Source organism: Poecilia formosa, unplaced genomic scaffold (genome assembly GCF_000485575.1).
Source record: "Poecilia formosa unplaced genomic scaffold, Poecilia_formosa-5.1.2 Scaffold57, whole genome shotgun sequence".
NCBI lineage: Eukaryota > Metazoa > Chordata > Actinopteri > Cyprinodontiformes > Poeciliidae > Poecilia > Poecilia formosa.
The window spans coordinates 230,806-257,773 of NW_006799996.1; the positions used below are offsets into that span (position 1 = coordinate 230,806).

Consider the following 26,968-nt stretch of genomic DNA (forward strand, 5'->3'; position numbering starts at 1 on the left):
TAAACTTGCAATGAATAAATTTTACTTCCTCACCACTTTCCTCTTTCCCTCCCTCTGGAAAAGCCACTTGACTGTGGCCTGAGGGGAGCGAAGCTGGCACTCCAAGAAGGTACTGCTGCCCTCCACCCCAAACTGCACCGTCTCTCTGAGACGTTTCTCCACTGCACACGTAGACAGAAAAGAAAATCACTCAAAATTAAAAACGACAAAATATTCATGATATTTAACAATTAAAACCTCCATCTTACCTTTGGCGTTAAAGCCCCTGCACTGTCTTAGTGGATCACCGTGCTTTACATCCTGTCTTCTGCTCCTCCTAAAACAAGCATCAGTAATCATTCACACCAGTCCTTTTTAATCCACTTTAATCAAGCTCCAGTTGGTTGGATGGAAAGTCTGGTTTGTTTGGGGAAGTGTTGTAATCAAACTCTGATTCAGATCAGAAAAGGTTAACTCTCGTCCCCCTACAAACCTAAGTGAACTCTAAGTACATATGAACGCCAAGTGGACCGGAGGCCGCTCCAAAAGCAGGAAGCGGACTATAGCGCAGGGGATTCTGGGTAAATACAACTAAAACACAAGCTGGGACTCTAGCGCTAGTGGGAGAAATGGCTCGACTTTTACCAAAAACAAAAGCGAAACCGCTAAAATCCAACGCCGCTCCTTTTTCTTTACATTTTGTCAAGAAAGACGTTTAACTCTTGTCTTCTTCTGAGTTTTTTGTCCTATTCCCTTCAGTGGTTCTTGGTGTGGCGCCACCACAGGCGAGGAGGGGCGCTGCAAAAACACCAAATCTTACCAAGTATTTCTGGTCTAGTTTCTAATGCAACTATCTCAGTAAACTTGAAATAAGACAAAACTAACTTACAATTAATGTTTTAGTAAGAACTAAAGACTTGTTTTAAGCAAATAATTCCTTATTATTGATAAAAAAGCACTTGTTCTATTGGCAGATTATTTAAATTATAACAAGGTATATTTCCCATGTTATAAGTTAATTTATCTGCCAATAGAACTACATTTTCATCAATATTAAGTATTATTTACTGAAAACCAGCCTCTCTGTCTTTCTAAAATAATACTTGTAAGTTATTATTTCAAGTGCACTAAGATATTTGGACTAGGAACTAGACCAGAAATACTTGGTAAGATTTTGTTTTTTTTCCAAGTGTGAAACAGGTTTTTCAAAGAGTTTGGTTCATTTGACCCAGTGCCGTTTGAAAGTGAACCGCACCAGCCGAAAATATAACAAACGTCGTGACTTTGCTCCCCAACTGAACCGAGTCTATCGGACTGTCAGGTGTGTTTCAGTAAACCCAACATAACTGCACAGTGATAACATGAGGTGATCTAAACCTTTTGGTGGATGGGGTGAAGGCAGAGCAGCTCTCTCCATCCCAGGCGCAGTAGGGGTCGCGGGCCAGGCAGCAGTCAGAGCAGGCCCTGCCGTACACGCCGCAGCGGTGCAGCGACACCTGCGTCAGCCCCGCGTCCGACGACACGTATAGCTGTTGCTGCAGCAACATAAACAAAAACGGGCTCAACTCAAAGAGGCTATGACTTGAAGGCAGTAGATGCATGTAAACAAAGGTCATAGCGAAAGTATTCATACCTTCTGAACATTTTAATATTTAGAGCAAAATTTTTTGACACTTCTCAACTGCAAACTTTGATGTCTGTGATTGGATCATGGGCCAAACTCACAAATGTTTAGTTTAAAAAACATAATATAATAGCTCCAGTTTATGTTTACGGTTGTTATCTTGATGGAAAGAAAACCTTTGCTCCAGTCTATTAAAACCCCAAACTGGTTTTCTTCCAGGATAGTACTGTTCATTAACTCTAACCAGATTTTCTGTCTCTGAAGAATTCCCACAGCCTCATGCTGCCACCACCATGTGTTACCAAGAGGAGTGTGTTTTCAAAGACAACATCTGGAAAAAGTTCAAGCGATACGAATACTTTTGCAAGAACCTGCAGTGTCTCCAGCATGAAGAATAAAAAAGACTTACTCTTTTTGAAGAAATCTTCATTGTTTTAACAGGAACTCTGGTCTGTAAGTTAATGAAGAAAATTACTTAAACGTCTTTGGTTATTGTGATTGAATGAACTCAGGCAAACAGAGACATACCCGAAAAACCTCAACCTCTTCTAGAGTCAGTTCCTCCATGGATGTTGGGTCTTTGGGCAAAACGATGACTTTTTGCACTGTGCCTCGGTCTAAAAGCAACATTAATATTGTTTATTATTAACATTTTATCAATGAAAACGCACTACAACCATCTGTCCTGCTGCTATTTCACCTGTGCCTAAAAATAGGACCTCATAGCGCCCATCCACTGCGTCCACCTGGTCGACCACAAGGGCCGTGTACCGGTAGTCCACGCCGGTTTTCACCACCAGGGGGCGGCGATGGATAGGATACACTGAATGAAACATGAGGGGATGTGAGCGGATGAAATTCACAGCTTCATCAGAGAAGTTCTTGGACGACTGGATGCCTGGAGTGAAGGTTCCTCCTGGACACTGGATGCAAGAGGGAGGAGAAAAGATTTGATGGCGTCAGTGTCATGTTAAATATGTGCAAAAATACTTACAGCATGAAACATAATGTCAAATTTTTGTCTTAAATATTCAAGACACTGGATGGAAGTATAAACTTATCAATATTTCTCCTCCTTAACTACCTACATCATATTACATTTACATAACAACTAAACTTGTATTTAATAGTTAACCCATCAATCTAATATCTATTTAATTTTAATTACAGTGGATGATAAAACAAAGGTAGGGTCAAAAACAACAACATCAATAATTGACTGGTAATATTATATACAAGGTTTCCCCCAGAAAACTTGCTAAGCCTGGTGGTTGGGCACTAGGGCAGTCGTTCATCCAGCGGCCCGTCGTATTTTAGAGTTAAAAAATGTTTAAAGTTGACAAGACATTTTAACATATCATTTGATAATTATGCGTTATTGAAAGATTGGACAATTAGCACCTGAACACCAACTATAAAGTCTTAAAAAATGAAAACATAAAAAAAAAAAAACTTAAATAATAAGCAATGCTTAGCCTGGTGGCCCACCAGGCTTATAAAGCACTGGGGGGAACCCTGACATAGTATATCCAGCAATAATCATAACTTTATATGATCATTTGAACAGTTTTATGATTGGACGATGTTCAAATTTGACTCCCCTTATTGATACACAAACATTTTACATCTGAATTTGCTTTTTTTTTTTTATTCAGAAAATTTAATCCCCCCTTAACTGATAAATTTCCTCCTTAGAAAATTTTTTAATGTTTTTTTTTTGGTAATTATTTTGGGTTTGTAAAGAATTAAAGCTGTCAATAGTTTTACTATGTCAATGAATTTTAATAATCTACATTTTACAAATAGTGTGTTAGTGTTGTCTAAGTATCCCACCTCATGGATTATTCAATCAATAAATCAAGTTTATTAATATAGCACATTTCAGGCATTTCAAAGTGTTTTACATCATAACAACACAAAAATACAAAGTCATAGAACACACAGTTAACAATTCAGTCATTACACATTAAGTTATTGATTAATATTTAAACTGATTATGTTTCAAGCGCAACTCTAAACCGGTGGGGTTTTAGTCTGGATTTAGAGGCACTCAATGTTTTGGCTTTTTAGCAATTATCTGGAAGTTTGTTCCAGATTTGTGGTGCAAAGAAACTGAATTATTTTTGCTCTTTATTGTCGTATTTCTCTGTGAAGACAATGAGAGTGAAACTTACTGTTCCAGGCCGTGGATAGGGAATCTTCCCAGTATATTCTGTCCACTGGTAGTTGTGGCCGTGTTTGTGGGCAAACGGTCCATTGAAGACGTTGCGGACGTCAGCCATGGAGTATACGCAAACCGCTGAGCCCTTAAATACCGAGCTTCAGCAAAAACAAACAACAAATATTTAAAAAAAAAGAAAGGTGCCAAACACAACCCATGAAATTAGAGAATAAATTAACCACAAAAATGTGTTGATAAAACAAAGAAATTACTTTGAATTTGTGAACCTGGATTCCAGAAAATGACTCACCCGGCTGTGGTGAACAGAGCGTACACCATGGGGTTTCTTTCATCCTGTGTTGGTTGAATGAACACGTCTCCTGGAAAAACAATGACATGCATTTCATTAAGAACATAGTCAAGCAGATACAGCTAACACGAAATTGGAGACAATTTTCTCAGGGCTTTACGTAGTTCATCAAATGACGTCTCGACTCCATCGTCTCCTATAACCGAGCAGACAAGACGCGCCTTCAGGAACGTCGTCCAGCGGTTCACCAGGGATTTCTGTCCTCCTTCATCATTCTGCAAGATAAATATAAAGACATAACTAAAGGTGACCTAGTATCCTTCCTGGAACAGGTTAGAATAGGTCTGTAGGCTTTAGAAAACGTTCATTATATTTTTTGTACAAAATCATTCTTAGATAATGAGATTTTAGTCTGCTTCTTTCAGAATGAGCTGTTTTTATGGCCTCTTGTCACTTTAAATCCTAATAAGCTGCTGCTGGCCACGCCCCCCAACTCAATGTTTACACTCGCATGTGAAAATGGCTTCAAACAGATACGCAATTATACAACAGTACATGTTTGAGAAGCAGAAGTGGAGCCTCCTGCACAACCACCAAGAGGTTGTGCAATAAAGTGTTTTATAAAGCCAATAAAACACTTTATTGTTTTATTGGATGCTCGTCTTTTACAGCAGCCACTGTACAGCGCATACAGCCGTAAAACCAGCTGACCAAATGTGCTGGAGCTCTGCTTGGATTGCTAGGTAACGGCGTAGCATGATTCAACAATCAAGAAGTTTTGAAACGACACCAAAAAACATCAACTTATTGCCACAAAACGGTTAGGTGGTTTATTTAAATGCTTGGAATGTTTTTAAAAGCAGTGAGACGCAAATGGAAGTACAACAATATGCAAAATATTGATTTTCACCACAATATCTGTAAGTTTGGTTGCAAAATAAAACACTAAAACAATCACAAAATCTTGAAGAAACAGCTATTCAACAGAACTTTGTTGGTAGAGTTGGATTGTTTTGGTTCTGACCTTAATATTCACACTCTATTTGCTCATAAAGTGACTTTTCAGATCGTTACTATTAGAGAAACATTGAAAACTACAACTCTGTTTCCTTCCACATCACATTTATGCAGTATGTCCCTCCATCAAATAAAATACCCAGAGGTTTGTGATTGTAGCATGAAAAGATGTGAAAATGTTCATGGAGTAATTTGGTTAGTAGCGTGGTTCTGCTTACCAGACACACTCTCCCCACCCGGGCTAAAACCGTGGGACTGGCCCCACCATTGGTGTCTAGACTCTTCTCCCGGAAAAAGAAGTAAAGCTTGTCATCATTCTTTTCTGCACTGTCAGGGATCTGCTGGATCTGGATAAACACCGGCTCTGGAGGATAAAAGCAGAAAAGCAGAAAGAGGATTGAAACAAGTGGTTGTCAAAATGAAATGAGAGGATCTAGAACGTGTAATCATTGGCGTTTTACTTCTTCACACCCACACTTACTCACCGTTGAGCCACCTGGAATCATACTGCTCCGTCCTGATTGCTGTCCTCCCTCCCATAGTCCTAAATAAAGCAGCGTCTGTGCTCATAAAGTCAATATGTACACCTGCGTACAGGTTTCCGTCTGTAAAGGCACACAAATATTCCATCATTTATTGACCAGCTTGGGCGCGTTTTTTCTGCGTCTAATGCAGTCTGAAGTGACCCAATTCCGATTTTTTTTTATTTACATAATGCGACCAGCGACCTGTATCTGATCTTTTCATGACAGTCTCAACAACATAGCTTGGATTGTTTTCGAATGCGACCCAGGCCGCTTGGATATCCGATTCAAATGTGATTTAACGGCCAGGTCGCATCCATCCGACCTGAACGTCACTAATGCTCGACAAACGTCACTAATCTGCGCCCTGATACGCCCAAGCGCGAAGTAAAACAACAACCATGGCGGACTATAATGAGGATTAAGTTGTTAATGTGCTGCTCCGGTCGGACAACAACTTTAAAATCATCGTAAGGTATGTTCCATGTTTACTTCCGCAAACACTGAGCATCTTCTTCTTCTTCTTTTTTATGGCTGTTGGCAAAACACTGAGCACGCGCTCTACGTGTGACGTTATTGCGCCCTCTACTGTGCATGAGGCACACTTTCAGGTCGTTTGCAGTTCACACTGGAGATCACCTACAGGTCGGGTATGTTTGGAAGTGTGAACGACCACGCCAAAAAAAATCCGACTTGACTAAAAAATCGTAATTGGGCCAAGTCAGGCTGCAGTGTGAACATAACCTTAGTCAGGCATTTTTCTTACTGATCAATACTGCAACATTCTCCTGCTTGGGATCGTAGGAACATTTTCCCTTCCCTGAATCCATATAACCAGACACCAGTCTAAACAGGTAGTCCTGCAGAGGCAGATCAGAGAGAGAGTGTGCATAAAAATAGAGCATAGCGGAAAATCATAAACAAATCAGTGTCCCAGTTTGCCGTCCTAAAATATTTAGCAGGACAAAGCTCTCCAGGTCTGCGCTGCTTGGGGCGTTTTGCTGTAAATCCCACTTGGGGATCTGTAAATGCCGTGTTCACCTCTGCCCTCCAGCCTCGGTTGATGAATGTGCAGATGGGTTGGTACGCCCCTGTGCCGCAGGTGTAGAGGTGGGTGCGGTTCCACGGCTCAATCAACCTCACAAAGTTGGCACATTCACCCTGGACAAAGAGGAGTAAGATAAATGGAATTCAAACACTGCTGCAGCATCTGGAAAGAAGGATTCATTTTTATATGAGCACAAGATCCCACCTGTCTACCTTTTCCTGTCATCTGGCATTCTCCCTTTCTCTTTGCAGAGGCTGGCCAGTGGATCTGCATTAGAGAAAAAACACCACAAATTAGGATCACTGCACTACTCAGAGATTTAGGACCACATGCCAAATAGCGGAGTGGATTTAAGAAGAGAGCTTGAACTCACTATAAGCGGTTCTTTGTTGACGTTGTGCATGTCCAGAGCAACCAGGTACTCCCGACTGCCCAAGTAGAGGCGGCCCTGGTCCTGATCCATGAGGAGGATTCGGTAGTCGCTGGTGTTGAAGGAAAAACTGAAGGGTCGTGCTGCTTTTGTGTCCATGAGTTCTGTGTGGAAAATGTTACAGTAATGTTTGAAAAAAAAAGGACTTCGGCTGGAGGCAGAGCACTCATGCTTTTCCCCTTATGCCTTTAACATATTTTCATTACCAACTTGGATGAACTTATGGTCCCTGAAACAACACACTCAAGCTTTTTTTTTTGGAAAATGTGTGTCACTTATTAAATATGACTCAACATTGAGCGTTTTGAAAAAGCATATTCGCTTTTAAGATCTCAATATTTTATGTGCTCTGGTGTCTGATTGGGTCTAAAGCAGTGCATGCCTTGTGGAGTTGGAGGAAAAGCCGCGTGGCTCCCTTAGGAAACATGGTCAGTCGAACTCACAGCTAATTCTTAAGATCAGGTCTGTGTTCAGCAGAGCATAACCTGTTAAGACTCGCAGCAGTGGAAAGTGTTTCTCTTTTTTTTGTTCTCCTAAAAGCTTTGATTGAACTTTTAAAGGGAGACTATTATGCAAAACTTCATTTTTTGCATGTTTTTGTGCCTCCATTTGGATCTCTACTGGTTCTATAAAGAATTGAGTGCTAAATAAAAATAAAAAAAAAAAAACATTTTTTGGCAATAAGTTAATGTGTTTTGGTGTCTGGAAAATTATTCGTTTGAAAATCCTAAGTCACAACCTGCGAGCACTGCCTCATTGCCTCGCAACCCCAACTGACCTCATTGCCTAGTTTCATGCAGAGCTTTTAAAGGGAGACTGATATGCAAAACTTCATTTTTTTGCACGTTTTTGTGCTTCCATTTGGGTTTCTACTGGTTCTAGAAACAGGTGAGCGCTAAATAAAAAAAATCCTAAGTTACAACCTGCTAGCACTGCCTCGTTGCCTAGCAACCCCGACTGATCCCTGCTCCTCACCTAGCAACCAGAGTGGAGCTGGTCAACTGGTTTTATTCCTATGTTGTTTGTTTGTTTGTTTGTCTATTTATTTTTTAATGCACAGCTACTCTTCTTGGGATCCATCATTAAAACGCACATCATACAGTAGAAATCATTCAAATACAGCAATGAAAATGAATTACAGTTCACATAAAATGTTGATAAATTAAACAATCCAGTTAGAGGCACACTGCTCATAAAATGCTTTTCATGTACTTTTTAAAAAAATTCTTCTGTTTTGCTTTAATTATAGTTGGTACAACAGCTGTTGGAAAAGACAAGTGTTTTGATGTTAATATTCATAAACTATTGGGGGCGTGGTCAGCAACAGCTTATTTGCATAAAAGTGGCAGAACCCTAAAACGGCTCATTCTGAATAGGACCCGGCTACTCTTCCTGGAGTTCATTGTTAAAAGACATGCAGTAGAAATCATTCAAATATAACATAAACAGCAATGAAAATGTATTACAGTTTATACAAAATATTGTATAAACTGTTTTATGAATTTTGTTATGATAAATTCATAAAACATACAATAATTAAATATAATTAATTGTAAATTAAATATACAATATTGCAGTTATAGGTAAATTGCTCCCAACAGGGTTTTCAGCTACTTTTTAAAAAACTTTCTTCTGTTCAGCTTTAATTATAGTTGGTACAATGGCTGTTGGAAAAGACATGTGTTTTGACATAAGCTGCTGGGGCTGTGGCCAGCAACTGATAATTTGCATAAAAGTGACAGGACCCTAAAACAGCTCTTTCTGAAAGCAGTTCAAAATAGGCAGAATTGATCAGGTAAAATCTTATCCTCTGAGAATGACTTTGTGCCAAAAATGTAATGAACATGTTTTGCATAGACCATAAAGCTCACCTAAACTTGTTTAAAAGAAAGCATAATAGGTTCCCTTTAACAATTCTCCCATTCATTGAATCAGATTAAAGACATGGAAAGCACCCCAACACACACCCACACACACATTTGTGGCATGTCTGAAATATTGGCCACCATATGTGCTCCCTGCAACGTGACGGAGGCATGTTAAAGACAGCAGGCTTAAACAATGACAAATGTTCTCCGAGACCCTCAGAAGCAGGCTTACAGGGACTCAAGAGGAAGTGCAATCTTTATTTACATCAAAGGGCCTGTCATCTTCCTTATGAGGCCCGTGTTAACAGGATGCAGCAGAGGTGCCACTAAAATAAGCCTCGCAGTCGGATCTCCGGTCGAAGTGGGATGGAGTCTCAGAGTCCGGCTCTATTCCCACAGGATAACAAGTCCCAGTGGCCGAGCTCCAACACGGTCATGGTGGATTCACCGAACGGGCTAAATGCAGCATCACCGCACCCCTGTACTCATCTCTGTTCGCCAAAAATAGCAAACAATGTCCTGCCATCATCTGGTAAACATTCAGCAAACACTTATCGTCTGACAACATTCTGACATCGATAGGGGAAACACTGGGAAGGACATACTGGGAAGTCCAGTATGGGGCCCACTATGAACTCTCAGGTTACAGAGTATTGTCACTGAGTCACTATAATGACCAGAACCACTTAGTCCCAGACCCATCTCCTGTATGAACCGCCTGGTGACAGCACAGTGAGGGTACGAGATTCTAAAACACGGCTCAGGTTACACAGCACGTTCTGCTTTCTAGCAATGCTGGACCGACAAATCAAATGAGCTTCAGCTAATTCCTTTTAAATCTGCTTAATTGACCCAACTTCCTGAAAATCAACATGAAGTCCTTGTCCTCTGCAGACCACATGTGGCCTCAGAGTGTCAGTCAGTCCGGCAGGATCGCTCAGAAGAGTCACATGTCCTCCAGCCGCCCCGAAACCTCCTCCACAGGCGCCTCCAGGAACAAAGGGGCTTGCTGTCACAAACAATGAACAATAAATCCTGGGAGTAGCAGAAAACAGTTGGAGACTAAATCCTAACCTCACTGGGTTTTATTCTGTTCTAGGGGGAAGGGTCCACAGAATTGCTGCTTTATGACTAAAACCTGAGAGTTGATCTAAAACCTTTAACAAGTGTGAGAGCTCAGTGCACACACAGAATCTACACTAGGGTCATTTCTCAACCCAAATGTAGGACGGACCAGGCAAATATTGGGTCAAAAGTTGTGGCTCAATGTGTTAAGTAAGAGAAATCAAGTCAAGGCAAGCTTATTTGTATAGCACATTTCAGAAACAAGGAAGTTCAAAGTGCTTTACATCATAAAAACATAATGCCAATTATGAAACAAGCAATAAACATTAGATTTTGTCAAATCCCATCAGTAAAATCGTCAGAGGTGTGCAGACTATCCAAAAAGTGTACTCAATTAAGAGTAGAAACTACTTTAAGATATTTTTACTCAAGTAACCATCCAAGAAATGACTCAAGAGTAAAAAGCATTTAGTAAAAAGGAAACCCAACTGATCAAATTATCAATGTTTTATATTTAAAAGTGACATAATCAGGCAGACCAAAATATAAAATTATGTGGAAATTTTGGTATTTTTTAGACCAAAATGATTCATTTAAATAACATAATTACAAAATAGCAAAAAATCAAGCCAAATAAACATTCTTCCAAATCAGTTTCTTTTAATATAAGACTTCAGAAACTTTAACAGAAACTGCAAGTGTGTGTTGAACAAACTTGTTCTTCATTCACCGAAGTTACTCACAGTGGGTAGAATATCCAGAAATTTCACTAAGAGTACTTCATCAAAAAGTTTCTCTAGTAAAAGTAAAAATTTCAGATTTGTGATGCTTGGAAGCTGAATACTGTTTGTCCATGTTTGGTTCTGGTTCTGGGGAAGTAAAGCCGACCAGAACCAGAACACCTGAGTGGTTTGGAAGGTTGATACATGAATTAGAGAAGAGACCACTGTCGCACTGTTAAAGTGTATGACGATGCAGCTTCTACGTCATGGTGTCACGGGACTGACTAAATGACAGCTTAACCAGTTTGTGCGACGCCAATGGCGATCTGACAACGTATGCTGATGATGGACGGAAGACTCAATTCGTCACAAGGTTAATTATGCTGAGTAATAAAATTAATGTCAGTCAAAGGACTCTAAACTACTCCACACAACAATCAGCCATTCATACACACATTCACACACTGACGGTAGCCACAGCTACCCTGAGGCAGACTGATTCAATCAATCGGCGCCACAGGGCCCATTGACCACCAACAGCAGGCAGCGCAGCTGAAGTGTCCTGCCCAAACACACAATGGCAAAGTGACGGAGTTCAAACCCACTACAGCATGGGCACCTTCTGATCCACTGTCCAAATAATTAGCATTTTTTCATGCTATTAGCTAGTGCAGCCTAGTCCTAGCTATGTTCAACATTTTGACCAGCTGAGTTACAAAGTCAAAATAGATCCCCGCTATAAAGTGTTGATTGCTTTTTTAAGCTTCAGTAACAAGTTGAACATTAAATGTTTTAGAAAACTGTAAATATGATCTGTAAATCTTTATGACATTTATGTTTGAAAGCAGCAACTAAAAGGCTAAAATGATATGTGGCTTGGTAGCATTGTGGTGAGTATTTGGGTTTGTTGACCTCAAAATGTGCACAGATATTTTGAGAGACAGATGCTCAAGTGGATTTTCTAAATCTCACTTCCAATTTACATACTCTTACAAAAAATAAATACCTTTGTTATCTTTCATTAAAAAACAGATTGTCCAAATGAAACAGATTAAAACAAATCAATGAATTTGAAACAGCATATGAAAAACCTACACCATACCTGACACTCCTGCTGATGGCAAAGGACAGAAAGATGCACTTTAATTGAATTTTGTGAAATTCTAGGTTAAATATCATAGGTTTTTGTAAAGGTTGAACACTGATTCACAACCAGCTTTCAAGCTAAACTTTCTGAGTAAAATTTGAAACTTACATAACACTTTTTCTTTCTACACCCTGAGCACCATCTATTTGTCTTGACTACATCATTCTGTATTTTTAGCACAAATCCTCTTCACCATATAACCATATGTTGTACCAAAGGTTAACCTGATAGATCTACCAGGTAGGATAATCAAATTATCTTCATAAACCTGAGTATCCAGAGACTATATTCTACAACTTAAAGGGGCGGCATTATATATTTTCTAGGCACATAGCACCATTTTATAGCACAATCAAGTAACTATGTGAACTTCAGATGCTGTAAAAATTTTCTATATATCAATTATGAATTAAAAGAAAATTGACTTCGTAATCTAACATCTTAAAATTGGGTCTCTGTCTCTTTAAAAACTCCTGTGGTTTCTGAAACTCCACTTTCAGGAAGTCATCACAGCATTGCTCCTCTATTAACTCTTTAACAAAGTTTTACCAGCGTTGCACTGAGATTTAGCTCTTATAATGACCTCAGCAGACGTGCCATCCCACCAGGTGTTTGCTAATTGCTTCTGGCTAGTCTGAAGGAGCTGAGTGTGGCCATCGTGAAGAAGGGCTGCTCTGTAAGGCAGAAGCTCAGAAGCTGTAACTCAGAGGACGAGCTGCGTCTTGAAGGTGGCAGAAACTATAAGGTCATTACTACACATACATTTTTAATTATTTGATTTCCCTGGAGAATAATAAAGTATTTTTAATCTGAATTTTCTCTATAAAGATCAGCACAGCAGAGAAGTGTGCTGTTCTGCACACTATAAAACTAAATTAATGCAGGAGTTCATCCTATATTTTGACTTGAATCAAATGTTATAGTTTACAAAGCCAGTATTAGGGATAGTTGAATCGTGTCTGTTTTAAATTTTGTTATATGTACAATGGACCTCCAGAAATTTGGAGTTATGTTGCACAGAAAAACTTGTGAGTGGGTGAATTATTAAATAATGAAATAGCGAATAGACTGGGATCCACTGCACAATGGAGCCAAGGTGGTTTATCACTATTCCTGTCACAATAACAAATTTTGCTGGACAATAAATTGTCCCAGAAATTATTACAGTACACAATAATATTGACTATTTTCAACTAACATGACAGTAATGGCATAATAATGGAAAAAGACATTCTAAAAGTTCAATAAACGTTAAATTCGAATGAACATTTAACACTGGAACTGCAAGACATTTTAAATATCCAAAATAAATAAACCAAACAACAGACAAAATGAGTAAAATTAATCATAAAGTCTCTGTAAACAAAACTGTTCTTCAAAAAAACAGCTAGTTGAGACCAAAGCACCAGACTGAAGACTTTTGTTATTCAGAAAAAGAAAAGGAAAAAAACACAATAAATTATTCAAATGGAAATTATTCAGCTTGTTTTAATTTATCATGCTATTCATTGGTTTATTGCCTGTTGCAACAGGCCTGGTTATTACACCATGAGAATCTCTTACTGTGCCTATGTTAGTATACATTACAGAGTTTCCCTAGGTGTATTATAAGCCTGGCGGGCTACCAGGCTAAGCATTGTTTCTTTATTTAAGTTTTTTTTTTTATGTTGGCACTTTTTAAGACTTTTTAGTTGGTGTATCTTTCAATAACACATAATTATTAAGTGATATTTTCAAATTTTCTGTCAACTTTAAACATTTTTTTAACTCAAAAAAACAACAATGACTGCCCTAGTGCCCAACCACCAGACTTAACAAGTTTTCTGGGGGAAACCTTGTATTATGACCCAGAATATTGGGTTGAATCTCAAACCCAAAATTCTGGGTCAAACTCCCTGTGGTGTTAAATCAAAACACATTGATGTTGTCGTATAAGACCCAGAGCTGGGTTAGAAAAATACGACCCAAACTGGTCTGCTTTTAACACTTTGGAGTTTACATGAGTGTGAGAAGGAGCAAATTCAAGACCAAACTTGTGCGATTGATCCATCAACTAGTGTGCGCACCGAGCTCCAAAAACACCCTGCTAAGCTATTTACCGGGAGAGGGATTAGTGTTAAAGGTCACATAAAAAAGCATGGCCATTACTCTCTCAGGACTAGGATGGATCTGTCTCTGCAGCTATCCGCAGCATGTGGACAGCTGTTGTCAGTGTTACAAAATCAGAAGAATGCACAGCAGCCTTGCACGTACACCGCCAGTGTTTCTGTCAACCACAGATCTCATGATTACCTCTAATCTGCCTCAGATTGCCTTTTTAAATGTAAATCATACATTTTTATCACTGAATCTATGCACTACTACAAGATAAGACGCTGTCTAGACCTTATTTTGAAACCAAAGCCTCCCGAATCAGCTGCACATCAAAGCACACAAGAATGTTATAAATCTGATCCACACCTCTCATTTGCACGTCCACGCAGCGTCGGGCATGTGTTCTTACATGTGGAGCCTTTCCCGCAACTTGATGTGACACCATGACAGGGAGGCAGAAATAACAGTAATCATCTGGCATTGTTTTGATCAAAGGTGTCGTCCTCATATTTGTGAGGAAAATTCTCTGCCATCAGAGTTAATGAGCGCAGGTGAGCCGAGAACAAGGGGAAAATCCCAAATACCTGCACAAAAAAAAAGGCTTCAAAAAACCCAATTCTTCCCATCTCAGCTTTAAACCTGGAAGCCAAGTCTTTAACATCTTAAAGGTGACCTATTATCCTGCCTTGAACAGGTTAGGATAGGTCTATGGGCTACACAAAACAGGTTTACACAAAATCATTCTCAGATAATGATATTTTAGTTTGCTCAGTTCTGCCTATTTTGAGCTGAATTACGGCGTCTTGTCACTTTAAATCCCAATAAGCTGCTCCTGGCCATGCCCCCAAACTCAATGTTTACACTTAAACATAAAAAGGGCTGCAAAAAGATGCAATTATATAACTGTACATGTTCGAAAAGCATTAGTAGAGCGTCTTGCACAATCAACAAGAACGCAGGAAGTCGTTTCTGGAAGGTAAGTCAACAAAACACGTGTCTTTTCCAGGAGCCATTGTACAGCGCATACAGCGGTAAAACCAGCTGACCAAATGTCCTGGAGTTCCGCTTGAGTTGCTAGGTAACGGAATAGGCTTGAATGGGGTTGCTAGGTAACGGAGTAGCTCTCGTAACATGGGAGTTAATAACTAGGAGGTTTTTGAAATGGTGTGTTTTCCAGGCACCAAAAAACATGAACTTATTGCCAAAAAACATTAGTGTGATTTTTCAAAGCAAAATTGAAGTACAAAATCTCACAAAATGTTAAATTTTCACAATACGTCCCCTTTAAAGTATACATTTCACTCCTGTGATCAAGTTTCGGGCGTTTTCCTCTTGTGACCCGACATCGCAACAAAGAAGAGCCTGACAGGTCACATCATAGTGCGTGAGCGTTTCAGGGTGTGGGGAGAAACTCTGTCGAAGGGCACAACGCGTAACCAGCCACACGTAACATCCACCTTTTGTTTTCAGCGCTCCGCTGTTTGACATGCGGCAGGAAATACGCTCTTTACATATTCATAAAACGGAAGCAAAACCTCTGGTGTGAACAAGTTTGCGAGTCTGCCAGGGATTTAACCGGACAAAAGCCAAACAAATAAGCTGTTATAATAAAAAAAAGCCCCGCAGGCAGAGGAGTTTGCTCCATATGTATGAGCTCACCTTTGAAGGAGAGGCGAACCCGCGGCGCAGACTGCTGCAGGCCCCAGCCTCTGTAAACACACAGGGCCAACAGGAGGAGCTGGGCTCCAGATGCTGTCATGGTAACAGTCATGCAGGTAGCCCACAGAGATCTAAATCTGGACAAAAGAAGAAAGAGGAATGAGCGTTATTATAGAGTGCCCCATGAGAAATGGGAGACAGAAAAAAAAAGAGGGAAGGACGGACTCTCTCTGATGTCTCTGATCAGACGCCTGGCCTGCAGCCTTCTCAGACGAGACGTAGTTAGGCAGCAGAGAATAACGTCCAAATCTTCACACCTGCTCTGGAAAATATGACAGCCCTATTATTTATTTAGAGTGTAAATGTAGTGAGGTATGTGTTAGGACTGCAAAACTGAGCTCGCCAGGCCAAGAAGTCTGGCAATTACGCGAGATTAAAATCACCAAGCCTTCATCTCGGACAAATTCTTCTACAAACAGCACTTAGTTCAGCACGTATTTCACTCACGTTTTACCTGCACAGAGAAGACAATGAACATGCCAATCAATGATTCCCCTCTGGCTCTCCCTCACTCTTTCTTTCAACAAAGCGCCCTCTGAAGCTGATGACTGGAGGACATGACAGTTCAAAGCAGCAGGTAACCCCGGCTGAAACAATCCCTGACAGTTACGGCGTGTTGTGAAACTTAGTCCAACTGTTAAGTCCAACTCAAGACATTCATTATGCATTTGCACTTTGCTGGAGAGGATCCCATATAAATTATGAATACTAAAAGCTGAGTCCATAACATCCATTAAATTGTCTCCCTTAAGGTGTGCTTTGCTTGGGTCTATAACCCATCCCCTGGGCTTCTTCTCCAACCTCATGAGACCCGCAGTCGCCTGGAAATTAGGAGGTGTTGGAAAAGAAAAAAAGAAAAAAAAAGGAGGGTGATTTCACAAAAAATTTGGCAGCAACACGTAATCTGGAAAACATGTTCCCGAGAAAGACGTTTTGAACATTCTGTCGAAACTGAAACGACTGGAACACGATGGAAAATCAGAAACAGAGGCCACGCTGGCAGCACCTTAAACAACCTTCCTGGCATCGCGGCGCGAATCTGACGTTGATTCCCTCCATCAGATGTTTTACAGCCGCAGCAAATGAAGCGCTAGTGCATCACAATCAATTAGGACATCACAGAATGAGCTCGGTAATTCAATTTAAAATGTGAAACTCGTACATTACATGGGTTGGATGAGTGCAGAGCGAGATTTATTCCTGTTAATTTAATTATTATGGCTGAGTTAGATGCAACACAGGATATAAAAGAGCATTTTTAAAGAAATGTTGGCCTACTGAAAGGGGATAATTTGGCTTGACTAAGGCATCAATGAGGCATAGTGTGTTGGAGATCTCTGTTGAGCTGCTATGGTAGCCCAGGTTGCTTTAGTAGCCGCTGTTAGCTCATCTTCATTATTGGGTTTGGAGTCTCCCATGGGGGATTTTCTATGATGTCATAATCGTTAAACCAGGTGCTAGTACTACTTTGGCAGTAAGGCTGGAAGCTTTCCTTTTTGTTTGTGCATGTTTTCTAGTAAACTTTTTCCTTCCACTAAACTTTCTACTAAAAAGAATGGATGCAACACTTCCTGAAATTGTTTTTACCAGTCTCGTGTAACATTTAAATCAAATTTTCTGAAAATTTGTTCATTTTTTTGTTTTACTTTTACTTAAAAGGTATAACAGTTGATGGAAATAAAAATGTGAAATGTACAACTTTCAGTGTAATAAACCTACATAGTGAATTAGCTATTAACTGAAATTAATGAACTGTTTTAAAGATATTCTGATTTATGTGGCTGCACCTGCTACGTCACATAGACACGATGATAGATTGAGAAATTATTTTAATGAGTCATAATAAAAATTAATCACATAATAGAATACCATAATTTGGTACAACTTACACCTTTGGTGTAAATTTACGCACTATTTTCTTTGTCATTTCCTTAAATGTCTAATAAAAATCTCCTCGAGGCTCCACTGTGCTGGACTTACTTCGTGGTATATTTGCACAGCGGTTCTGTTGGTTTTCTGTGCTGGGTGGGAGCTGCAGGACAGATTGAAGTTCTGCCGTAATAATATATGGCTTCCCTTTAAATAATTATAGGATTTCTTTCAGCTTCTTTCATAAGCGGAGGAGTGCGCACTTACCTGTGAACTCAACATCCAGAAATAGGAACCGGGACAAATACGCGCACTCCAGCTTTCTAAAGGACCAGAGACTGCGCTACAGAGTAACCAAACGCGAGTTAAAAGTTAAACCAGGGTTAAGTTATATGTCCTTACCTTTGATTTCTGCGAAAACAGCCACAACTTGCGAGATGTTACCGCGGCATTCCGCGCGTTTTGCGCCTTAGGAGACCGAACTGGTAAAGAAAAAAGAAACAAAACAAAACAAAAAAACAACAAAAAAAACAAAACAATGTCTTACTGCAGCAGATCTGCGCAGGAATAAAACAATCCGAAAGGTCTGATAGTTCCGTGGGAGGAAAAAAAAAGACAACAATGCCGAATCAGTCGCTTTTATCCGAAGGCATTCCTCTGCGTAACAATAAAAAGAAAAGAAAGAGAAAATGGCATTAGATCCTTGAACGCTTGTCCCACAATCTCCAAAAGTTTCTTCCCATTAAACCATCGGTGATGTGTTCAAGATGTTGGTCCACGGATCGGAGAAGCGGACTTGAACTGGTGACTGAATGGGAACCAAAGTGACCAGGTGCAGGTGTTGGGAGAGTGATCTGCCCCGCTGTCCTCTCCCTTCTGTTCTGCCCCCACCCAGCCTTCCCTCTCCTGTTGGCCCACAGCAGCATTGGACCAAACCTCTCAGCGCACCATATGGGTGTGATTAACCCTGTCAGTGCTGGCGGAGCACAGCCGACCCATGCCTGCCTGCATGAGGCTACAAGCTGAAATTTAATAGCGGGCACTATTTAAATGCTGTCATGCTCGAATTAGCTGCAACTTTTATGATTTTTTTCTTACATATTCTTTGAAGCTGTCACTATGTTGTAACATTATGTAAGATAGACGTGTGATAAAAAAAAAGTCAAGCTCCTCTGTCTTCTCCTAACTAGAAACAACCAATCAGAATCAAGAGGAGGGATTTAGTGCTGCCAATCAAGCCTGTGTGCGGCACCTTTTCTCCACCCCTTGCTCTCTGCTCCCTGTTAACAGAGCCTGCCATTAATGCTAAGGCTAGTTAGCATGGTCACCGATGTTTCTCTGCTATTATCACATTTAGCAGCATGTTCATGAGGTTTATTGACAGCGCTAAGGCGCTCCTCCTGGCTCTGATTGGAGGAGTTCGATCTTTTCGCAGATTATCTGTCTCATATTATATTGTCATCACATGATGACAGTTTAACAAATATGTTAAAAACATATTTTTTAAATAAAAGTTAAGTACTGCAGCTTTGAGAGCTTCAAATTATGAAACATATCCCACACAAACAACCAAACTTCATGATTCAGTACAGTTTATTTCACAGCAAGAACAGGTGAAAGAAAAGTTAATACAGTTTAATCGAGTTATACAGAGATATTCAGAGATACTTTCCAATTTGATCTTAATTATCAAACATTGACTTTATCATTCAAATTGAAAACAGGATAAAGTTTTAATCTGTTAGAGGCACATTCATATAACAGACAACCACAATATATGGGAGATACTTAAACTGATTTTTTTTAAAAAGAAACTCAATCACTGGTTGAAAGGAAACCAGTTATTTACTCATCTTCCTCTGTTAGCAGAGGGTTTGTATTGTGTTTTTATACGGTTTTTGTCAGTTATTTTTTTGTGTAATTTTTTTTCTTCTGCTGATATTTCTTTTACTATTTTCAATGTTCTGTCCTGTGATTTGTACAGCGAATAGTTTGGTTTTTTCTCCTTACTTGTCTCAGGATAAGGATGAAAATTAGTTATTGTGTTAATTCCTGCATGTTTACATTGACATTAATTGTAGAAATGTTGAATAATGTGCACTATCCTAATCAAATAAATGAAGTTAAATTAATCATCTTGTAGTCCAATCAGAGATATTTTAAAGGAGGGATGTCAAACTCGTTTTCGTTTTTGGGCCAAATCCAGATCATGAAGGCTCTTAAAGGGCCGGTTGTGCCAAATGTATTGATAAAACCTGTTCACACACTGTTTAAACATCAATATATTTATTTATTTATTAAATTAAATAATGTTACTAAGCATCCTTTCAGTTCCTCCAGGATTATATAACACTTTTTGTGATTTTTCAAAGTGTTTGTGGTGCTAATTTGGAAATATTTGCTCTTATTTATGACGGTAAATGCAACTTTTTATAATTCGTTGTAAAGATCATGGACTATAATCTGCCATCAATTAAAGCTGAGACAGCTTTTCAGTACAAGCAGAAAAGTTTTTGATAATTTTTGAGAATAACCTGCAATAAACTTCCAATTATGTATTAGTGCAAGAAAGTGTGGGGATGTTTTTATTTTAGCGTGAATTTCTACTATAATTCGCAAGAAACTGGAGGGATTGATTGATATAATTTGGCAGTAAATAGATAAAAGCTACATTGATTTGATTGATAACATAACATTTAAGAACATTCAGTGTTTAGCTTAGAATCTAGAGAACCACATAAAAAGCTACGGTGGGCCGGGTTTGGCCCACGGGCCTCGAGTTTGATACGTGTTTTAGAGGATTTAAAGGAAGTTAGCAGCATATGATGTGATTGTTGTATACGTTTCTTCCGCTAACTTCATATGAAGGACAAAAATTTCCTTCCAAATTTCAAATGTCTTTTTGTTTTGCTCGTTTTAAATCTGTTTGGCAGCCTCCATCCAGACAGTGATGTGTAGTGGGAGGGAAGGAGCGTTTACAAGCAGCCATATAAAAAGACTATTACCTACTGATCTATTTACAACCAGTTACAATACGCATCAAAGGTTTTCTCAGCTCAGACACCAGCAGCAGAAACTCACTTTAAATCTAAATTTAAAGCTTTGAATATCTTATTTTATCAACAAGCTCCATGGGAATCTGAGTTCTCACAGAAAGTCAGTTTATATACCTGAGGCCAAAGTCTAACACGCTGCTCCAATACTTTCCTCCTGGCTGAATAATTCAGCTGCACTTTGTGATGGGAACTCACACTTTTTTTACACAAATGTTTTTGTTTTTTTTTCCCTTTAGCACTGTGAGAGTCACAGGCTATTCTTAACGCATCAGCAGGAGCTGAAATTTACTATTAAAGCTGGAGGAGTGGGGCCTACTACTAGGATTGTGTCACCATCGCTTTTCAGCGCCACAAGAGAGCTGGGTCAGCCCAAAAAGATTCCCGGGATTCCTCCCTGGCTGGCACAAGCACTCATGACAACAGTGACAAAGCAACCAAAACAGGAGGTGGGGGGCAGCTGGGTGTAAAAGACACCCATCCTGTTAACAACGCCTCGAGCTTGAAACTGAAGCCGCTTCTGAGGACCTCTCATCTTTGTGGAGGGCTGTGACGCATGATGGGGGCACTGAAGACAAAAAAAGCAAACTGGGAGTGTATTCTGAGCCAGAGCACCCTGGAAGACAGTCCAGTTAAACAAACACACGGGAAGATGTGCTGTTTGAGCGTATAAAGTTCAGCAAGGAGTGCCGACGGCGGCAGGGCTCACAAAGCTTTTGGTTATTTGCTTATCTTTTAATGATCCTACTTAAGTTTAAATGACTTTGACACCGGCGAAGCGTGAATGCCGTGTTTAAACCTGGGTGTGAGCCAGATGATCTCCCAGCAGCTGTGCGTCAAAGTGTGACCAGGAGGGGAGTCTTTGTCTCTCGCCCTGCAGGAGGCATCCCTCTGTTTCCAGCACAGGAAGTGAGTCACGACTGTGGGCAGAGTTTAAGTTTCCGTGTGCTCTAAACTTTGGACACGGACGACAGGACACTGACCAGCTCCCAGCGCTTTATAGGCCGACTGACGTCATTGGTACCTGCATCATCAGCTATCCTTATCACACCGACATGCACTCACCACTGGAGTGTATAACAGGATCCCATTCCTTTTAAGCTGGTTCACATGCTGTTACGTTGCAAACAAAAACTTAAATGTTTTTTGATTTGATGTGATAAACTGTAAAACAAAGTCAGTAAAAAGTTCAGCAAATACAAATTCTGAAAAAACACACAATCTTACAAAGTATTGTTGGTCTATTTTCTAGTTCAAATATAAGTACACTTGAAATAAGACAAAAAACAGCTTCCATGTATCTTTTCAGCAAGATATAGGTTCTTGTTTTTAAGTCAGTAATTATTTAACACCAGATGCTTCATCATTCCCAGACTGCTCTGTATAACTTACCTAATGGTAGCATCATTTGTAATTAGCTTATTGTACCGGTGTTAATAAGGCTATTGATTTTAACCTTACAGAAAGAGCAAACTAAATAAAATATTTGGATTTTGAAATGCAGAGAATGGTATTTAAGTGTGCCACATTATTTTAACTATTTCAAAGTAACAACTGCGGACAAACACTGAATTTACAGCAAACAAGTTAACAAGTTTAATATTTTATATTATCCTAGCAGTGGCAGCAGCCAACATCAGGAAGAGGAACATCATTATTTTATTTATCTGCCAGTGGAACTAGTACTTCTTCATCAATTAATATTGATGGAGGGCCCCAAATTAAAATCTGCTTAGGGCCCCAAAAAGGTTTGGACCAGCCCAGATTCCATATTTTTGTTTTTAATGTTTCTCAGTTTTCAGTTGTTGTTGTTGTTGTTTTTTTTAAAGAAAAAAGCACAGTTTTTTTTTAACAAATCCAACATGAGATGGTGCATAAAATTGAAGTAGAAGGAAACATCATACATTGTTTTACAAAAAATAGCAAATAAAAATCTTGAAAGTAAGAGATTATTAGAGTAATTCACCCCCTAAAATACAACCATTTGCCTGGAGAAGTGACTTAATCAATAAAAAGAGTCCACCAGTTTGTTAAATATCAAACAGCATTATGAGTCCCACGGAACACAACAGACAAGTCCAAAAGAAAGTTATGGAGAACGAACTGTTTTAGGGCCTCCTGTCTCTTTAAATCCAAATAAGCTGCTGCTGGCCACGCCCCCAACTGAACAACCGTTGAGTTGGTGGCTCTCAAACGTGAAAATGGCTGATGCGCAATTTTATATGTGTGGAGAAGAACAGCCTCATGTACAACCAACAGAAATGAAGCAAGTGGCTTCTGAATGGTAAGGCAACAACAAAACATTTTTCTTTTCCAGCAGCTATCGTACAGCGGGTCGACTAGCTAACCAAATACGCTGGAGCTCTGCTTCGGTTGCTAGGTAACAAATAGGCTTGACTGCGGTTGCTAGGTGAGGGGCAGTGCCTGCTGGTTTGTAACGTTATATTTGAGATGTTTTCAATACACCAAAAAACACTAACGTAATGACAAAAAGCGTTTGGGTTGTTCTTAGAAAAAGTAGAAAGCCCAAATGGAAGTTCAAAAACATGCTAAATGTGATTTATTTTCATAATACGTTCCCTTTACGATACAATTATATCGTAAAATAATACCCCAAGCTTCAAACCTTTCACGGAGAACCCGTCATTGCATAATCTGAACACAGAATGAGTACAGCCATCCACCTAAACTGACTGGTCAGCACAGCATTCATCAGAAAAGCAGCTAAAACTGGGCCATAGAGATGCATGACTCAGATGGAAAAAATCTGACAGAGCTGGTTGTGCCTTCCACAAATCTGGTGTTCATTAAAAAATGTCAAGAAAAAACAATTACTAAAAGCAAGATACAATACAAGAAATCCAGTTTCCAAGTCATGTGGGGGACAGGTGCTCTGGTCAGATGAGAACCCACCATTATATGTGTGAAACAAGGCAGTGGCAGCTTCATGCTGTGGGGATTGTTTTCTTTACCAGTTAGCAAATGTGCTCCATCAAATCTGAGATAAATGGGCAAAAATCTTAGCATCTAGATATATTTGAATGACATAGATACTCTAGTAAGGCACTATATTTTGTTGAAGATGTGAGAGTGAGAGAAGCCAAGATAAATGGATCTGTAGCATTGAAACAGACAGTGTGGATTTGAAAACAACACTGTTTTTTTTCTGGTCAGCCAAAAGATCAGTCCAGAGAATCCCCATGCCTACTTTAGATGGACATTTATAACCTGAGGCTGACCAGAAGCTCCAGATAAATCGTATTTCCACAGACACATCAATCACTACAATTTCAGAGTATTTGTACCCTGGAGGAAAAACAACCTATTATCTGTCCTCCTGCTGATCTCTCTTGTGGTATATTGATGAACTGAAGAGTGTCTGAACATGCCTGCAACCCAGAGGCATGCCCTGGCCTGGGAAACCATGGCCCTCAGAGTAAATTATATACAACACCTTGCAAAAGTATTCATACATGAAATTTTCCAAATTTTGAAAAGCAACCACAAGCTTCTATGTAGTTTACTGGGATTTTTACAAATAGAGAATTGTATTCACGGCAAACACACACAATATTACCAAGTATTCTTGGCCTAGTTTCAAGTGCAAATATCTTAGTATACTTGAAGTAAGAGAAAAATAACTTCAGAAAGCTATGGGAGACTGTTTTAAGTAAATAATTCCTTAATATTTATTTAAAAATACTTGTTCAACTGGCAGAGTATTTCACTTATAACAAGTCATTTTCCCATTAGTTATAAGTGAATTAATGGGCCAGTTGAACAAGTACTTTTTTCAACAATATTATTGACTTAAAATAAGCTTCTATATCACTTGTAAGTCACTTGTAAGCTAGTTTGGTCTTATATCAATGGCACTATAAGGTTTTCCCCAGTAACTTGCCCAGCCTGGTGGTTGGGACGCTCAGGCAGTCGTTCATCCAGCGGCCCACCGTGTTTTTCAATTTAAAATGTTTAAAGTTGATAGGAAACTTGAAAATATCACTTGATAATTGTGTTTGGATGATTAACACCTGAACTTCAACAATAAAGTCTTAAAAATGCAAACATTTAAAAGAAAAACTTAAATAAATAATCTATGATTAGCCTGGTGGGGGCACAAGTAAAGCCTGGTGGCCCGCCAGGCTTATAATACATTGGGGAAAACCCTGTGCTAAGATATTTCCAGTAGAAACTTGACCAAAAATACTTGGTAAGATTTTGTGTTTTTGCAGTGTTAACGTATATGAAACTCCTCTTAAAAACAGTGTGGCTGCTACTCTTAAGCCTCTTTTAAATATTTTTTTAAATCTCATTTGAAAAGTTTAGTTTGTACTTATGTCTATTTTATGATGTTTTAATTTTCTATACCTTTTTGTTATTGCTTTGTATACCGTACGTCAGTAAACGATCGAAAAAGAGATTTTATCTCAAGGGACTTCCTGGTAAAATAAGAGTTTAATAAGAGTTAACAGGCCACCTGCATTCAGGTTATTAAATTACCTACAGATTAATGTTTTCAATTTTATTTAGAGATATTAGAGAAACTACAATGAACATCTTTGTGTTGATCTGTCATGACGAAATCTCAAAACAAATGTTTAGAGGTTGGTAGGGTGTCAGAATGTAAACTCTTGCAAGTCACTGCATATAGCACAGAAAAATAGAGACATTTCCTATGATTGCAGTTTCACAGCGTAATAATCATCACCCTACAGCTGCGAAAAAATGTAAACATTAACGTGTAAGGAAAGGAACAGGTGCTGCCTGTCATCCATGAACTTCACACATCGCTGATTATCAAAGAGGAGTAACTATGGAAAACATTGTTGACATGAAGGGCGCATACGTGGCACACATTCCAGTCACAGCCTGTTCACCTCGCGCTGAATTGCAAGTGGGCTTTCCGACTCAGAACAGTGTGCAGGCACACAATGGCTGCAGCTTCCAAGCGATGGAAGAGCGTCTGCAGCAGTCCAATGCGCCACGTGTCCGGCGGGGCCAGCCAGCCACCATCTGCCTTGAAGACAGGACTGGCACTCTCCCTCGGCAATAAAACTCAGCAAGGAGAGCAAACAGCTGTTGAAGAAGTTCTCTTGCAAAATAACAGCGGGTGTGTTTTGTTTCTTGGAGGATGCAGAGTTACTGTACTTGAGAAGAAGACAGCGAGGATGAGTGAGAGTAAAAACAATGTGTCTTAACAGGTAAATCTGTCAGCACCCTCTCAAGATGCCACGGTGACAGACAGTTAATGGTTAAGTGCTGCTGCGGTGTAATAACAGTCCAAAGTGGTATTTGGGTTTTTTTAAATGCAAGACTTCTGCTCCATCTTTAAAAAAGAAATTGTTCTTGTGATGGCCAAACCCATGACTGGTAAATCCCTTATGCACCTCATTTAAACACAACAGTCGTTTAGTTTCCCATAAAATGTTTATTGGTTGGTTTAAATACATTAAGTGTTCAGATTTAGCTTACTGATGTATTTTTAGCAATTCGTTACTCATCTTTGTGTTTATGATTAAGTTTTGTTTCTTTTGCCAGTTTTGACTGGGATTAGCATACATGGTTTTGATTGGATTGCACCAACAGTTTCTGCTGGTGAATATTTGTATTTAAAGTTAAAAACGTTTGATTTAATGTTTTACTGTTTAGTTTATTAACAGACTTATCTGTACTGTGTTGTTTGTTGTAGTTAGCGATTGTACTATACAAAAAGGCAGGAATGAATGTTTGAAAAAAGGAAACAATCTCAATGAAAGTACAGAGCTACTCCAACGTGCTGCCACCATCAGTGGCGCAATTCTAGAAATAATATAAAATATATTATTAACAATATACCTACATAAAATAAAATATAAAACACAATTAAGATCAGAATAAGTTTGCTCACTTAAAATCATGCCTCGCCATGATCCTCCAACTTCTTCCTGTCAACTTCTTCTTTGTAGTTTGAGCCAGTGGTAACATCCGGTCGTTGATCATGTGACTTGTGCAGAGGAAAAAGTATTTCCATTTCAGCTTTTCAAAATAAACCAAACATCCTGCCATAAAACATTTTTATTGAAAAATAAGGTTGTTTTTTTTGTGTTTTTTTTTTTAGAAATTGCTGCATTTCCATTAAGCATATTTCTTTTCAAAATGCCGTATTGTTCACTATGTGGCCGATGGAAGCGCAGCGATGGAGTGCATCCTGACACAGAAGCCCAAACACACATGCATTTTCCCTGCTGTTTGAATTTAAATTGAATTCTCTTATCTTTACTCGCACCCTTGCTCTCATCACACCCATCCTTCAGACACCAGACTCCAGGTGAATTTCAATGTCAAAGACGCTAAGGTAT

General features: G+C 39.3%; 1 protein-coding gene and 1 long non-coding RNA gene across 4 annotated transcripts in view; one reads left to right on the forward strand and one right to left on the reverse strand.

Moving 5' to 3' along the window:
- Positions 1 to 18,491, reverse strand: part of LOC103139044 (semaphorin-3F-like) — a 20,881-nt gene extending 2,390 nt beyond the window's left edge. The window contains exons 1-18 of one of the 3 annotated variants that reach the window (XM_007553505.2): positions 17,980 to 18,491; positions 15,874 to 15,965; positions 15,649 to 15,785; positions 7,037 to 7,197; positions 6,868 to 6,930; positions 6,657 to 6,776; positions 6,382 to 6,475; positions 5,577 to 5,696; positions 5,310 to 5,455; positions 4,235 to 4,349; positions 4,075 to 4,144; positions 3,778 to 3,922; positions 2,304 to 2,526; positions 2,132 to 2,220; positions 2,013 to 2,054; positions 1,357 to 1,514; positions 249 to 316; positions 34 to 161 (exon numbers count right to left, since the gene is read on the reverse strand). In XM_007553505.2, coding sequence (XP_007553567.1) covers positions 34 to 161; positions 249 to 316; positions 1,357 to 1,514; positions 2,013 to 2,054; positions 2,132 to 2,220; positions 2,304 to 2,526; positions 3,778 to 3,922; positions 4,075 to 4,144; positions 4,235 to 4,349; positions 5,310 to 5,455; positions 5,577 to 5,696; positions 6,382 to 6,475; positions 6,657 to 6,776; positions 6,868 to 6,930; positions 7,037 to 7,197; positions 15,649 to 15,760 — 1,854 coding nt within the window. In that variant the 5' untranslated portion in view covers positions 15,761 to 15,785; positions 15,874 to 15,965; positions 17,980 to 18,491. Of the gene's footprint in view, positions 1 to 33; positions 162 to 248; positions 317 to 1,356; positions 1,515 to 2,012; positions 2,055 to 2,131; positions 2,221 to 2,303; positions 2,527 to 3,777; positions 3,923 to 4,074; positions 4,145 to 4,234; positions 4,350 to 5,309; positions 5,456 to 5,576; positions 5,697 to 6,381; positions 6,476 to 6,656; positions 6,777 to 6,867; positions 6,931 to 7,036; positions 7,198 to 15,648; positions 15,786 to 15,873; positions 15,971 to 17,979 lie in introns of all 3 variants that reach the window. The other 2 variants (XM_007553504.2, XM_007553503.2) reach the window with 2 other exon arrangements.
- An 8,028-nt stretch (positions 18,492 to 26,519) lies between these two features.
- The window catches only part of LOC107836422 (uncharacterized), a 23,804-nt gene continuing 23,355 nt past the window's right edge, over positions 26,520 to 26,968 (forward strand). The window contains exon 1 of the long non-coding RNA XR_001662314.1: positions 26,520 to 26,616. This is a non-coding gene — a long non-coding RNA (uncharacterized LOC107836422). The remainder of the gene's footprint in view (positions 26,617 to 26,968) is intronic.